This window comes from Balaenoptera acutorostrata, chromosome 14, assembly GCF_949987535.1.
Source record: "Balaenoptera acutorostrata chromosome 14, mBalAcu1.1, whole genome shotgun sequence".
NCBI classification, from domain to species: Eukaryota; Metazoa; Chordata; class Mammalia; order Artiodactyla; family Balaenopteridae; genus Balaenoptera; species Balaenoptera acutorostrata.
The window spans coordinates 26,062,644-26,075,913 of record NC_080077.1 but is presented as its reverse complement, the minus strand read 5'-3'; the positions used below and the strand labels follow the sequence as shown (position 1 = coordinate 26,075,913).

Sequence of the window (13,270 nt, the reverse complement as noted above, 5' to 3'; positions counted from 1 at the left end):
CTGGCCAAGCTGACCCTGCCATCGGGTCTCCTGGGGGACCCGCAGGGGAGCGGCCGGCCAGAGCTGCCCCGGGGTGGGATCGCGGTCGCAGCGCCCCCTCCCGGCCTGGGCCTCGCAGAGTCCTGCGGACTCGGGGCGCCTGCAGTGTGTAGAGGGGGCTGGGCGTCTACGGGGCGGGGACTCGGGGACACGCAGGCGGGGCGGTCCCGAGTGGCCCCCTTCCGGCGCAGCTCGCCGGCTTCTTTCTCGGAGCGTCGGCGCCGCCCATGGCCGAGGTGCTGCAGCCCGATCCCGGGGCAGCCGAGGGCTCGGAGGCCCTCGCGGAGACGCCGTGCTGGGAAGCCCCGGAGGACGCGGGCCCCCAGGTAGGCTCCACCCGCGGGCGCGAAGGGTGAGGGCCGGGGGGGGGGGGGTGGGGAGCGTGGCGCTGTCCTCGAGGTGATCTTCAATGCGGCCGGAGGGTCCCATAGGTTTAACTTAAAAGCACATTTTTAAAAATGGTCAGAGTCCCTAGCTCCATTCCTGCACAAACGGGAAGATGCGGTCGGTAAGCCGTAGTTACCCCCAGGTACTGGCCACAAAAGAATTTCTTTTCTTTGCGGTTTAAAAAAAAAAAAAAGGACCACGTCCCAAAACCTGCGATGGGACCCTCCGGGCGGGGCCGGAACAGTTGCTTGCTTTTAACCCGAATTGAGCCGACTCTCCCTACCCCTGCTTGTGGGGCAGAGGCCGCCGGCGTCTCTAATCCAAAGGTGGGAGCCGCGGGGGAGGAGCCCTGCCCGGTGCTGGGAAGCCCTGCCCGGTGCAGGGGAGCTCAGCCCCTGGGCTGGCCGTCCCAGGTGGACCCGAGATCAAGGTACCTGTACTGTTGCATCTCACGCTCTGCCTTCTTAGAATTGCTTCCCCAAGTTCCCCCTGTTCCATCTTAGCCCGGAAGTTATGAGATCCGACGCTACGGACCTGCGAAGTGGGTCAGCACTTCGGTTGAGTCTACGGACTGGGATTCGGCCATGCAGACCGGCTTCACAAGGCTGAACAGCTACATTCAAGGCAGAAACGAGAAAGGTGAAGGCACTTTTCCTTGTCATTATACACACTGTATTGTGGTTGAGTGCCCTGGCTTATTGAGTTTTCGCTGATTAAATAAATAGCTTTTAGAATAGAAAAATAACCAGATCATCAAAGACTTAATGGTTGAAGAGGACTCTTCTCAGGACCCGAGGCGTCTAGAGGAGTGTAGTACTGGGCAGTGCTTGTTAGCCTCTGTTCTCCTTGTTTGTGATTCTGCTGGATGAACTGGGCCTCTGTGAAACTAGCATTAAGGCCTTTTCATGGCTAATGCTTTGAGGTAATTTGGTGACTGGTAGGGTAAGAGACATTAGGAGGCAGGAAGGGTCAAAGAACACAAGATCCAGGGTGTCAAGATATATCTTCTGGTTTGGCTCTGATGCTATTTATGTTTTAGCAGGTCACTTAGCCAATGGGACCTCTGTTTCTGAATTGTAAAAGTAAAGAATGAACTGGACCATGTGATCTCTCATTTCCCCTTCTGTCCCTAAAACTATGGAATTTATTAATGAAAAATATTAATAATACAGAAAGTGTTTAATGTGGGCAGTGGATAATTGTCATTTTGCCCTTATTTTTTTTTTAAGATGGAAATTATCTTAAAGGTTAAATATTTATGTCAAGTAAATCAAGAAACTCAGGTCAAAAAATAAGTTTTTAAATGTAGTCATAAATACACTAAATCTGCTTTCACGGTCTCCTTTGCATTTAAATATATATTTTTTGTGGCACAGAGATGAAAATAAAGATGACAGCTCCAGTGACAAGCTACATGGAGCCCGGTTCAGGTCCTTTTAGCGAGTCTACCATTACCATTTCCCTGTATATCCCCTCTGAACGGCAATCTGATCCCCCCAGGCCTTCAGAGTCAGATGTCTTCATTGAAGACAGAGCTGAAATGACGGTGTTTGTACGGTAAGTGGTAGATAATTTATAGCCTTTCTGACTGTTGGTTTTACTTGGCGGGCACTCATAGTTTAGCTCCTGGGCAACTTAGCTCCTATGCTTTTCCCCCTTCCATAAAAACAGGTCTAATGCATTTTGTGGTGTTTTCCTAGTGACTTAGTTTTATATGTTACTAAGGGTCCTTTAGAAGAAATAACATACATTTAATGAGAAGGCTGATGCACATCTTCCACGGATAAGATGCAATACAAATTATACAGCGGACCTTCCCCCACAAAAGCAAAAGACTGTCCTACCCGCCCTCTAGTTAAATTTGGAGAAAAATACCTTAAAACAATGCATGGTACCCCTCCTCTCAACTCGTAGTTTCTGATAGCCTCAATCTCTTCCCTTGGTTCCCCCAGCCCAAAGGATGGCAGCTGCTTCCCGCAGTGACTTCCTCTGTTGGTTGCTTTACTGGTTCCTTACTCTGACCTACAGTGCCTGTCTCAGTAAAGCGACTAATCAGCCTGCCAGCCTCCCCAGCAAGGACCGTCGTAGCCATCGGCAGCACACCCTGCCCTGATAACCAGCCCCTGAATCTGGCCCATTTGCCTCAGAAAGGGTCGTGATTCCGTTCCCTTCCTCCCCACTGTTCCTTGCTCGGGCCCTCACCTTACAGGGACCGCAGCTAAGTCCTCTTTGCTACCCCAGTGCTCGGCACGTGCCTGACACTCAACCAGATACTCCGCCGTTTTTCAGTCTCAGGTTCCACTTCAAGAGCCTCCCAGCTGTTCTCTCTGCCCACCAGTCTCCTCTCCCTGGCCCTCCACTCTGGAACCCCGATCGTTCTCACGACAGCAACAAAACCCCAACCTGTTACTGTGTTTAAAAATCTGTTGGCTTCCTCTTGCTTCCGCGTGACATTCAGACCGTTCAGGGTACGCATCACCTGCAACACGCGGCCCAACCTGTCTCCCTGACAACTCCCCCCCACCTCCCGCCCTTCACTGAGTAGGCTGAGTTCCTCCACATCTCTGTACCTTTGACCTTAGGCAAGTTACTGAGACTTTCCTTGCCAAAAATCTCATCTGTAAAATGTGTCTAATCACAGTACCTACCTGCTGTCTCACAGGGTTGCCATGAAGATCAGATGAGTTAATTTACCTAAAATACTTAGAACATGAGCATGATATTACTACCAGCTCCGGCTCCCTCTTTCTTCTCTTCCTGGAGAGCCTACTTTCATCCTTCAGGACTTAGATCAATTGGTACCTTGTCTGTGATGCCTTCCTCAGTTTCTCAGTCAGCCAGCCACTCGGTGCTATGATTCTAAATTCTAATGACCTACTGATAGACTGTAACTTCCTCAAGAATATAGCAACATGTTACTCTGCCCGTATCCTTCGGCTCCTGGTGAGGCAGGTGTGTGTGGGGAGGCTCAGTATATGTCTGTGTCCTGAATAAAGCCATGGATAGATCACTGTAGAACAACATGTATTCAGAGGACAAAAGATGATTTCTAAGTAAGAGGCTCAAGATTTGATTTCAAGGAAAAAGTGGAATCTGAAACAGATTCCCTTTAGGCAGAACATTCCTTAAGGAAATAAGTAATAAATTTAGGAGCTGAAATGTTTCCTAACACATGGTTCAGAATTATCATCATCAGTCAACATGATGGAAATTATAGAACAGTTTTATCAACTTATCTTCAACGTTTTATTTTATATACATGTGCATACACAGATTCCTCTACTTACTCAACTGGGATTTAAAAGGTACTGCATGCCAGGAATGACTAGGTGCCTGGTAGACATTGTTGAACAGAACAGGCCTGGTTTGTACCCTCGAGACCTTACATCTTATCTGAAGAATGGTAGGAATGATCTTTTCCACTGGCACATTGGTAATAAACCTTACGCTAAAGAAGGCATATTAGGAACGTGTTTGTGTCTGTTTTTCCTATTCTCAGCCTTCAAATTCATCACATTTACATGTCAGCAACTCAGCTAGGTCGGTGTGCTGTCATGATTTAATCTCAGGGTATTTTTGTTTATATACTTTAAAATCTACACTTAAACTTCTATTTTCCCACTTTTTATGCAAATCTTTTGACTGTCTTTTCATCCCCATCCTCTTAGCAACCTCCTAACTGGCCCCTTCTCTCCAATCTAGTTTCCATCTCTCTGCCTATATTCTTACCCAGATCTAATCAAGTTACTTTTCTGCTTTTCCAACATCCTTTGGAATAATCTCAAGAGGCCTTAGGATGATGTACAAGGTTCCTCCTTCCAGCTCTGACTCACCTTTCTGACCTCATTTTATGCCTCACTATGAAATTGCTTTGTATTTCTGGACTTTTGTTCTTTTCTTATACCTCCCCTTTCTCTGCCCAGCAAAACTATCCTCCATTCCAGACCCAACTCAGAGACACACCTTGCCCCGATGTAATCATATCTTCAGTGTTCCCAAGCACTTTGATTCTGTCTCTGTTAAAGCTTTTCTCAGACTGTATAGAGCTGCCAAAATGTCCATCTCTTCCATAGAGGATCAAAACTTATGTTCATCTGTAATGCAGTGCCTGCCCTTTTTCTAAGGAGAGAAAGAAAGGGGAAATGTTCGATAGAAAATGGAAAGACTAAAGGGAGGCTGCTAAGGGGGATTCATTGTGGCTCTCTGACCAGGAGAATCAACAGTACAGGAGACTGTTGGAAATGCAGGCTCTTGGGCCCCAGCCCAGACCTCCTGAACCTGTGTTTTCCCAGGTGACTTGCATGCACATTAGAGCTTGAGAAGCACAGAGTTAGAGCACAAGATGGCATAACTTCCAAATCTGCCCAACAGCTGGGACGTATTGCCTCCTCCTGGGTCCCCTCAGTGCGTGTGAGGTCACACTGAGCCTGGGAACCAGAGGAAGGGAACAGTCAGTTCAGCTGCCAAGAGGGAGGAGCTTTGAAACCGCGCTCCATCCAGGTTTCCTTGTATCAGCTCCCACTTTTCTTCTTAGACTGACATTCACATCAGTATTAAAATCATTTATGGTCATTTACTTTCTCCTTTGTAGGTCTTTCGATGGATTCTCTAGTGCCCAAAAGAATCAAGAACAACTCTTGACATTAGCAAGCATTTTGAGGGAAGAAGGAAAAGTTTTCGATGAAAAGGTTTACTACACCGCAGGCTACGACAGTCCTTTCAAATTGCTTGATAGAAGAAATGAAGTGTGGTTGATTCAGAAAAAAGAACCCTCCAAAGAAAGTGAATGACAAAATGAGAGGAAGGTCCATTGCCAGGGGCAAAACTTCTGTTTAACATAGACGTCAACATTACCCATAAGCAAAATGTGTCTAGTATCTCTACCTGAGAGTACTACTATGACTTGAGCTTATTTCCACTGTGCCTTTTTAATGCTTGAAGCTTTAGATACACAGATAACAGGGGACAGTATTCTATAGACATGTAAATCGATCTTTATTTCTATGAGGCTCCAGGGAAACGTCATGTTACTTCCCCCTTCTTCACTGTATCACAATCATGTTGCCTATTTCTACTTGGATTTGTGTCAGTTGGATGTTACCTCCTCCAGATATTATCAATAAAAATGTTAAAGTTTATCCTGTGTGGAACTACAAGGCGTCAAGCCTAGAGAACTCAAGTTCAGTTGGAACCAAAAATCAAAGTGTCTTTTGCAGCTGTCACTGTTACTTTTTCTGTTGAGCCCTCTTTCCTACCTGCCCGCTGCTCCCACCACACAAGAAAAGCTCTCAGAATACTCAAAAGTGTTGCTAATATTCCATGACAAAAAATAAATGTATGAAGTTAGGGACTTCCTATTTTATTTTGATACTCAAGAGAGGCATGTTTTTTTCTGAAGAAATGTATACAAACATAGACTTTTAAAATTCACTTGAATTTTTAAAGCATTTTATGCAGTATTTTATGCAGTATTTTTATATACTGAATCAGTATATAAAAATGATTCAGTATTCAAAGAGGGTTTTGCTGCAAAATCAAAGAGGTTGAAATTTGGACCTAATTGTATTGGAACGCACTTGTCCTGGAGAAGAGTGTCAGTCAGATATCTAGAAGCCTGTCATGGGAAGGTCATAGCTTTACTGTGGGCTCCTAGTGGACGATGGTTGTAGGCACGAAGGAGAAAAGCAGCTTGGAGCTCAGTGACTTCCCAATAGGTAAAGCTGCCCACGAATGACATTACTTCCCGTTTCTATCATTGCGTGTGTTCAAGCAGGCACGTGATCACTTATGTGGCAGATTTGGGTATCCAGTGGATGAAAGGGTGGGGCCGGATGATGCTCAAGGTCCCTGCAGCCCCAGCATTATACGGTATCTCTTAAAATTAATCTCCCTAACCTGGGTACACTAGACCAACGTACCTACAGTTAGTGGTTTCCATAGCTAACATTTATGGATTGCCTTCTAGGTGTAGCTTTCTAAGCATTTCACCTGAATTCCCACAGTCGACCCTCAGAACAACCCTGTGTGCCACCTTGTGTCATCTCCATTTCACAGATGAGGACACTGAGGCACGGAGATGTAAGGTAACTTGCCCCCAGCTGGAGCCGTAAGGGCAGAGGCCGATTCCATCCCAGGCAGTCAGACTCCTGGGTCCAGGCTGTTAACCGCTGCACCCACTGGCAGTCAGTGTTCTAGAGTGCAGCTTTCTCAGGCCATCAGTGGGTACGACTGTGTTGAGGGGTCCTTCCTGCATGTCATGCATGCATAATCAACATGATTATGCCCTCAGAGATACCTTTTAGATTATAATTTTTGATAGAAAACAAGCTAGGTTTCCGGTTTTGAAATTATTATATGGATATAATTTTTTAAGTCTTAGGCAATTATTTTCCAAAGGTATTTGCTTGCATTGATTATTTTTTTTATTCTTTGCATTTTTGTGTTTGTCAAAAAGAAATTAAATTTCTTTCTTAGCTCATTTACCAAAACCAGCTGTGGGTCACCTTCTAGCCCTCCTACTGATGAAAGTCCTCGCCTCTACTGGTACAGTACTCGCCTCTACTGGTATGAGGTAAATATTTATATATTTACTCCATAGTCCTACAAAAATAGACATCTCTTATGCAGTAACTTCCATTTTAGATGAGAAAAGCATATGTCTGATTGCCAAGATTTAGTTGTAATCTGAAACATGTTCCATAAAAAAGCGATTTTGTACTATTCAGTCCAGGGTATCCCATTTTCCCCTCCTGGTCCATAAATCATAAACTAAAACATTTTTCAGCCCTCAATTAATCCAGACCAGAGAGTATTTCTCACAGCAATGAATCAGGTATTTTAATTATGTGGCTGGCACTGACTACAAAATATCCCTCAACATTTCTATTGAGATTTTTCTTCTCTTATCAATAGGAAATTCATGTCTAGATTCCTTTCCGAGGCTAAACCATCCACCTTTCCTGTTGGTCTAATTCACACTCCATCAATTAGGCCTTCTCCCATCTTCAGGCTCTCCCTCCCAGCATGCTCCAATCACTCTACTTACCAACAGGCTCTGATTTGGCCTGATCTTCCCTGCTCCCCAGAATAAAATCCTAGTTCCCCCTAGACCCTTACATAGGACAATAATTCCCATTTCTCCCTTGCCTTGATTATCCAGTTGCTCTGGAAAGAGTTGTCCAGAGGCTTCCTTGGAGCTCTAGGCTGTGAGGAGGTATCTCAGGGACCATGACAGGGTTTTAAGGTGGGCAGCACCCCTCCACCACCACCACCGTGCTTCCCACAGACCCATCCACGTTAGTCTACGTGTAGGTCAATTTTTCATGTTTTTAAAAGCCTGAAAATAATTCTTTAAACTGAGTGCATTCCTTCATTCCTTTCTAGTCATCACTTAACCCTCTAAAAATCTTGCTTTTCCTCCTAAATATTTCACTGGAATGCCATTTCTTTTCATTCATTCTTCAAGAAGCATTATGGAGTCCCTCCTGGGTCGCAAGGCTCTACACACTATTCCAGGCGCTGGGCTATGGTGACAGGCAGAAATGCCCCCATCAGTGGCTGTATCCATCAAATCCAACCACGTCTTCCACTCTCCTACTCAGTCCACCTTCCAGCTGAGAATACAACTGTGAGCAGGACAGGCAGGGCCCCTGTCCTTGTGGAGTGTACCTTCTGGAGAGCGAGAGAGTGCAAATACCATTGGGGCGGTGGGATAGGGTGTGGCTGGGCGGAGTGCAGTGCTGTCACGTGGGCGGGCAGGCCAGGCCTCCCCGAGGAAGAGACACAGGAGATCTGAATGATGAGAAGGAGCCACTCAGATGACAGCCTGGGGGCGGGGGAAGCCTTCTGAGCAGAGGTGACGTGTCAAAGGCAGAAGCCCCCTTCAGTATCCAGAACAAAGCTGCACATACTGCTTGCTGAGCAGCTTGCACTGGGCTTGCAGGACACAGTGTCTCTGGACAAAGAAAACGCTGACTTGTACAGAGTTTCTGGAAGTGCAGAGTTCAAGGATTAGCGGACTTTCAGAATCACTTAGGAACTGATTGAGCTTTAGTTGTGGAGGTGCGGTTACCAGAGCGGGGTCGCTGCTGATGAGCGTGATTTAGGAGCCTGGTTCAGAGGCGAGGTTACTGAAGCGAAGCTGTCGTCAGTCACTTCTGGTACTTATTTCTGATTGTGGCCAAAGAATGGGCATATCTTTTCTGGGATTTGGAGTCATGGCCGGCAAGCACGGTGGGGTGGGGGGGGGCATGCCACTCAGATCCACCTTCATGAAAAGACCGCTCCCAGCTGTGAGGGGTGTGGTTAGCCGATGTCTCCAGCTGTGACTTTCTTCAGGATCCACTGCAGATTTCAAGATAAGGACACACTATTTTCAGGGGGGTACCTAGCCTACAGTGGAGCGAGGCAGGAGGAGCTGATGGCATGCTTTTTTTACTGGCATCTTTCAGCCAAAGACTGAGCAAGCTGGTGGTACAAAGACCTAGCCATTTCTGTCCAACTCGGGACCCTTCCTATACACAGTCTTTGCTCCAGAGCTCCCTGGCGGGCTCGTAGAAAGTGTCGGATCTGTGTTGCAGTCTGACAGCTCCCCTGCCCAATCTTGTGTTTCCTTTATTCCTTTCATGGGTATGACATCACCATACATCTTTTGTACTCCCAACTCTGTCTCAGCATCGAACTGGCACAGCTGGTATCAGTGTGGCCCCAAGATTGTGGGCAGTAAGACAGCATTTTAGGGCCTGGGTCATGCACTGCCTGGCTGGTTATGAGTTCCCCATCCCTGTGGACAGGCCGTACATACACAGCTCGTGGCTCGAGGCTGTCTAGTTATTAATCCCTTAAATGGAATAGCTTACTGGTGAAAAGGAATGCGGCGACTGGTGAATGATTCAGGCGCTTCAAAAATTAGGAGTGGGGTGGATAATGAGTACAAGGACAGTAGACTTGAATGGCTGTTACTGAGTTGGATTGTTGTCCTGCAGGTGGATGATGGAAAGTCGAGGTCAGTTAACAAAGAATGTAAAACTACATGTGAGGGCCAGAGCCTCTTTGATAGCTTGCTAAGAAGTCCTCACCTCATGCAGAAGGCCAGCATAAGTATTGGATGGTAAAAGGCATAACCAGCAACAGATGTTCAACCAAGCCCGATCTGCCGTGTCACGGTCAGGACCAAACCTGGAACATGAAATGGGGACATCTGGCGGATGCCCCCAACAGTTTTGACTCCCTAGAAGTTTCTGAACATTCTGGGCCTGTGGAAGAGGCCCACCCTTCCCCCCATTAAGAGCTAGAGCTACCCTCTCTCCCTCCTCCTGCCCTAATATGAGGAAAGACAATACAGAGGTCTTTCCCCCATAAGGCAACAGGTGCCTCTAGGAGCTGTCCCCACCCCATCTCCCGACTATCAGGCATTTACCCAAGGTGAAGTCACAGCATAACCTGGCAGAGGCCAGGCTGGACCTGATGAAGGGAGAGATGGACGATGTGCAAAGGTTGCCGCATAGCCTGGCCAACGTGTACTGGCAGGGCCAGGAGAGTACCTGGGGACTAGGTTCTGAAGGTGCTCAGCCAAAGGTGCCAGGACACAAGACTGGATAAAGGAAGCTTATTGACTTGGGGTTATTGCTCTGGATACAGGAGTTAACACCATGAGTAGAACTCCAGGGGATACAGCAAACTCACTGCTTTAGGGAGGCTCCTGGCAGCCTGAAACAGTGATAGAAATGTTGAAATGCCTGAACTGATGGAAGAGGTAATAGAGGAAGGACTGAAAAGGCTCACGGAAGGGGCATGCTGGAATGGGTACATATCATAGGCGGCAACAAGGCCCATGGGAGGATTTTTGTCGTACTCTGTTTGGGCTGCTATACCAGAATACCATAGACTGAGTGGCTTAAACAAGAGAAATGTATTTCTCACAGTTTGGAAGGCTGGGAATTCCAAGATCAAGGTGCTGGCCAAATCAGTGCCTGGTGAGTGCCCACTCCCTGGCTTGTAAATAGCCATTTTCTTCCTGTATCCTCACGTGATGGAGAGGGAAGGGAAGCTCTGGTCTCTTTCTCTTCTCGTAAGGACACTAATCCTACCTTGGGGACTCCACTCTCATGACCTCACCTAAACCTAATTATCTCCCAAAGGCCCATCTCCAAATACCATCACCTTGGGTGCTAGGGCTTCAACATATAAATCTGGGGTGGGCACAATTCAGTCCATAGACATTGTGTTCCACGAGAAGGCCCAGAGGAGCATCATTTACCAAGGCCAGTGGGAATGCACTGGTGAGAGAGGTGTGAGCATCGATCTCCTCTGCAGGCTGGGCTGGCTGGAAAGGCTGGGGTGGAACTTGGCTTGCTGAGAGCAATGTGGGTGATGACGAGACCTTGCAGAGCCCAGGCAGCAGTGCTAACCACGAAAGTAAGGGTGCGTAAATTATATTAAACACCAAGGTCAAAATGGCAGCCAAGGGGGCCTGACCTGTGAAGTCTTACGGAGGTAGTTAATAGAACATGGCATCCCTAGGGGCAAAATAGAGAGGGTAACCAATAAGGGTAATTCTTTATATATAATCAAAAGAGATCAAGGATGGATAAGCAGGGGGCTGAGATCACCTCCCCCCCCCAAAAAAAAGTAACCTCCAAAAAAACCCCACAAAACTGTGATCCCTTGCCCAGTTTCCAGACTCAAAACCCATTGACTGAAGAAATGACTGGGCCCTTAGGGGAATGGTCACTGCAATAGTTCAGTGTATACAGTAATGATTCCCCTAGTATTTTTCCAAAAGGTCCTATGGCCATTTACTCAGGTGGCTACACATTGGAGAGAGAAAAATATCCAGATACGCCGGGATTCAAATTGACATTTGATACCCAGAAACTCAAAGTGTCATCATAGTTCCCCTTCCCATTTCAAAGTGGGAGCATGTGAATGTTAGAAAATAAATGGAGTACGAGTCAAAGTTTGGCTTATAGTGGGTCCACTGGGTCTGAAAACCCTCATTGTTATTTCTCCAATCCCTGGATATATAATTAAGATTGACGTACTTGGCAGGTAGGATAAACCCACACTGATTCCTTGACCTGTGAAGTAAGAGTGTAAGTCTCTAAACCCCTTTTCCCTCAACCAGGGTGGTAAGTAAAAACAGTACTCCCTTGAGCAATGCTCTTTAAAGCTCCCCAGATGAACATCCATTTCTGGCCATGATGGTGAAACAGGAGCCAGACGTGGAAAGTCCATAGCACACCACTGTGATCTCTGAGAGAAGGGGAAGAAAGGGAAGTCCAGTGAGTGTTCAAGCTTATGGCTTGGAGGTATAGTTTCCAGGCAGCAAAGCGGGGAGGGGGGAGGAAGCCAAACAGAGGCCAGTGGTCTCTCTGAGTTGAGGAGACAGGGACCAGTGTTATGGGACGCCAAGGTGGCTAGGATTTGTTGGGCTGAATAAAGGAGAGGAGGAACACACACACACAGAGCGCTCTGTAGATCCACAGCGAGTCCCTCTAAGTCTTGGCTGAGCACTAATCTGTGAAGGTGTAAGAAGAAACTGTCCCTGCCAAGAAATGAACAACTGGAAAGCAGTAGAACAAATGAGTCACAGATCACATTTGGGGCTGGGAATAGCTTTTGTTCCCACTAGCAAGAGTGGAAATAACTCATAACGCATGGGGCATCAGGTAGAGTTTTCAAAAGGGTATGGTGTTCGTAGTGAGGTTAAATTGTCTCTAAACCAAAGGCTTCTCTCGAGCTCCCCTAACAAAGCTTAAAAGCCTTGAAAGGATCAAACTAATTCCAAAAGACTTGGCTGTGCACCAGAATAAAGCCTAATACTATTTAAAGGAATACAGTAAAATCTGTCAACAAGCAACCTAACATTCACAGTTCCCACCATCCAATAAAAAAATTACTACAAAAATATGCAAAGAAATGGAAAAATATGACCCATAATTAGGGGGGAATCAATCACTAAAAACAGATAGAGAAGTGGTAGATATGAAGGAATCAGCAACTTGGACCATGTAATCTGGCAGACCCTAGGGTACTGGAGGTGTCAGTGGTGAAAAAAATTGCAGTGTGGAATTTATAAGACCCAGTGGGAGAATCACAATGCAGGTCCCTGGGGTCCTGAAGCAAGGCTGTGCTAAGTGCAGGAGAGAACTGCATGCTTTCTGAAAAGCAGCTTCTGGAGTGCTACTGGGCCCTGGTAGAGATGGACCCATGAGACACCAAGTGACGATACACCCAGAGCTGCCCATCTTAGCTGGGCCCTGTCAGAACCACCGTGTCCTAAGGTCTGTGGGACCTTAGGCGGTTCCATCGTGAGATGGAAACAATGCCTCGAGGAGCAATCACGAGCAGGAGCGGAGCAGGCAAGCAAGCTACTGCTCAATCATGAGCAGGAGGCCCAGATCCCCATAGCATTACGGTTGCCCCCACGTTGCTCCCTCTCTATGGCTGTTGGGACCTGTAAGATGGGCTGAAGCGGGTGGGGGGCAGGGACTTGAGCTTGCTTTTTTGTCAGTGAGTTGGCTTACTATGTGGGCCCAAGCTGGAGATGGACAGCAGTTGCATTACACCCTCATTCAGGGGTGACATCGAAAGAAAGCTTCGAGGAAAAAAATCTTCTGCAATCTTTCTGCAAAAAAAAAAGGGCAGAATTTTTGGTGATGGACCTGGTCACTCACTTCGTGAGAGAGAAAAGTTAAAATATATATGGAATCTTGGCAGTGGCCAATGGCTTGGCCAACTGGTCAGGAGTTTGAAAAGAAAAAGAATGGGATTGAGACAAGGTCTGCGGGTAGAGGCATATGGTTAGACATCTGGGAACAGGCACAGAACCTGAAAAACCGTA

The 13,270-nt window shown here is 46.9% G+C and overlaps 1 protein-coding gene across 1 annotated transcript; it reads left to right on the top strand.

The window, feature by feature from the left end:
• Positions 1–196: 196 nt before the first annotated feature.
• HEBP2 (heme binding protein 2) lies at positions 197–5,568 on the top strand. Its single transcript, XM_057527969.1, has 4 exons — positions 197–365; positions 930–1,065; positions 1,803–1,983; positions 5,018–5,568. The coding sequence occupies exons 1-4, from the start codon at positions 267–269 to the stop codon at positions 5,214–5,216; spliced, it is 615 nt and encodes a 204-aa protein (XP_057383952.1). The 5' UTR covers positions 197–266; the 3' UTR covers positions 5,217–5,568.
• Positions 5,569–13,270: the final 7,702 nt, after the last annotated feature.